Source organism: Kogia breviceps, chromosome 4 (genome assembly GCF_026419965.1).
Source record: "Kogia breviceps isolate mKogBre1 chromosome 4, mKogBre1 haplotype 1, whole genome shotgun sequence".
NCBI classification, from domain to species: domain Eukaryota; kingdom Metazoa; phylum Chordata; class Mammalia; order Artiodactyla; family Physeteridae; genus Kogia; species Kogia breviceps.
In genome coordinates, this window is record NC_081313.1 from 105,659,678 (window position 1) to 105,661,896 (window position 2,219).

Genomic DNA, 2,219 nt, shown 5'->3' on the forward strand with positions numbered 1-2,219 from the left:
CTGATTAGCTGATTGCAGGTTTAAAATCAAGCAGGTTTTTCTAGGGATTTCGATCAGTCCCAGGCAAAACTGTGAAATAGTTGGCATTTCTTTCTGGATCTCTGGATCTCCATCTCCCTTTATAACCATCTCCTGCTCTTCTCATCACTACCCGGTCTCCTTCATCCCTCCCCAGGACTCTCCTGCTGGACGATCTACTCATAGTACCCATATCTGCTTCCCACAAGTCCTTTCTAGCAGCCCCTCACTCCCGGCAAGATATTCCTTCAATTTCCTTTCTATCTACCACATTTCTCCCTCCTTCAAATAGGAACAGTATTCAAAGACAAATCCCTACTAATGTGTTAATGTGTCACTTTCCTTGGTAAAATACTGCAATTTAATAGAGACCTTTGATGATTTGACCAAATGAAGTTATTTTAATAGGAACTTGGGCACCACACAATATGCTGGGAAGGGAGAGGCTTACAGTTTATAAAGATTTGTAGAATTCTCCAAATGCTTTCATCTCTATTTTCTCCTCAATTTGGTATATCTAAAAGGGGCTGGTGGTGAAAGGGTCAGAGAGTAAGAGCATATATTTCTATTTTAGCAGGCCTCTCAAAACACGTGATTAGGCTGCAAAGAGGGTGAACCATATCCTTGCATCTGCCTTTTAATCAGCATAGGGTGGTAAAATTGCAAATTAAAACTGAGTTTTAAATCATTCTAGTCGTGGCTTCCCTGTGAAGCAGTGAAACCCTAGACTCATTTATAGGGAGATGTGGCTGATAATTTGAATTGAGATGACTAGGTTATTTACTGGATCTTCTTGGAATGGTTGCCCTTCAGTGCAGCCCCCAAATGAATTGTGTACCTGTTCTAAAACCTGAGTTATGGGATAAGCCTAGGGATTATAAAATGTTGAGCTAGGAGAGGAAGACTTGATGTTTTGCCTTGTACAAAGGCCGAGGCTGAAGAAGACTGGTCCAGGGAGTCACGACGGCGCTCATTGAGTGGAGACCAGGGGGTGGAAGGGAGGGACTGAATAGGTATTGCTATACTAGTCAGCCAGCTTATGGCTAGGGAGTCATTAACACAGGCTCACAAGGTTCTGTACCCAGTTCTCCACTGTTTTCATTGAACTTCACAGACCTAGCAATCTTTGTGTTATAAATGTACACAGTTAATGGTCCTCATTTTTCTTCTATTTCCCATTTGGATTAGGTAGTGTTTTCGTAAAGAACTTCCTGAAAATGCATACCTGTCTCAGCTGTGTTGAGAACAGACAAAGAAAAGGGCTCTGGCTTCATTTGGGCTGGAGGGAAAATGGACATAGAATGAGATTTTAGTAAGCCAGTGGGGACGGCAGGGATCAAAGGGAGGGGTCCTGAACAGGATATGAAAAGACAAGAGGGAACATGGTAGGCACTGCCTAGGCATCTATTCTTCTATCACTGCATGGCTTTCTTTTGGCCCAGCCCTTGGGGAAAGTTTAGAGATTCCTTCTTTTCTCTGAAAAATATGATGGTGAGCCTAGAAATAAAGTTGCCCGTTGGTGTTTACTCTTTTTCCTTCCCTTTCTTTATTCTGCAGCTTCTTCAAGGTGCAGCCACCATGATCTCAGCAGGCTGATGATGGAAGAGAAGGAAACTGGGAGACCCTGTGCTCCAGCTTCCCTGGATGATGGATGGAGGACAGCGTGTCCCTTCACCCCTAGTGCCCCTTGGGAACGTGTCATCAGATTCTAGCATGTCTCTGGAGCAGAAAACCACATTTGTTTTTGTGATTTTGTTGTTTATTTTCTTGGGCATCCTCATAGTCAGGTGCTTCCGGATTCTTCTGGACCCGTATCGGAGCATGCCAACCTCGACCTGGGCTGATGGACTTGAAGGCCTGGAGAAAGGGCAGTTTGACCATGCCCTTGCGTAACAGGACAGGAGCAGGAACCCATCCTGAGGAGGAGAAATGCTTCATGTCTTGGCGTAGGATTCTCTTTAGTCAACATTCTCAGCAACTCAAATTTCAACCATATCTGGTTCTAGAACCACAATCCATTTATTCAGTGAACTTTTGAAGATATTGGAAATGGAGGTTTATATTCCTAACCCAAACTAGGAAGGTTTAAATTTCAATATTTACTCAATGAATGAATGTTTTATGTGTGTGATGGTGAAACTGAGAACATCTATAGTGACTTTGCCTAAAATGAAGCCCTGCCGGACCTGACCAGAGAAAAA

The 2,219-nt window shown here is 43.4% G+C and overlaps 1 protein-coding gene across 1 annotated transcript; it reads left to right on the forward strand.

Moving 5' to 3' along the window:
- Positions 1 to 1,582: 1,582 nt before the first annotated feature.
- Positions 1,583 to 1,988, forward strand: CTXN3 (cortexin 3). The gene has a single exon (XM_067033390.1). The coding sequence runs from the start codon at positions 1,663 to 1,665 to the stop codon at positions 1,909 to 1,911; it is 249 nt and encodes an 82-aa protein (XP_066889491.1). The 5' UTR covers positions 1,583 to 1,662; the 3' UTR covers positions 1,912 to 1,988.
- Positions 1,989 to 2,219: the final 231 nt, after the last annotated feature.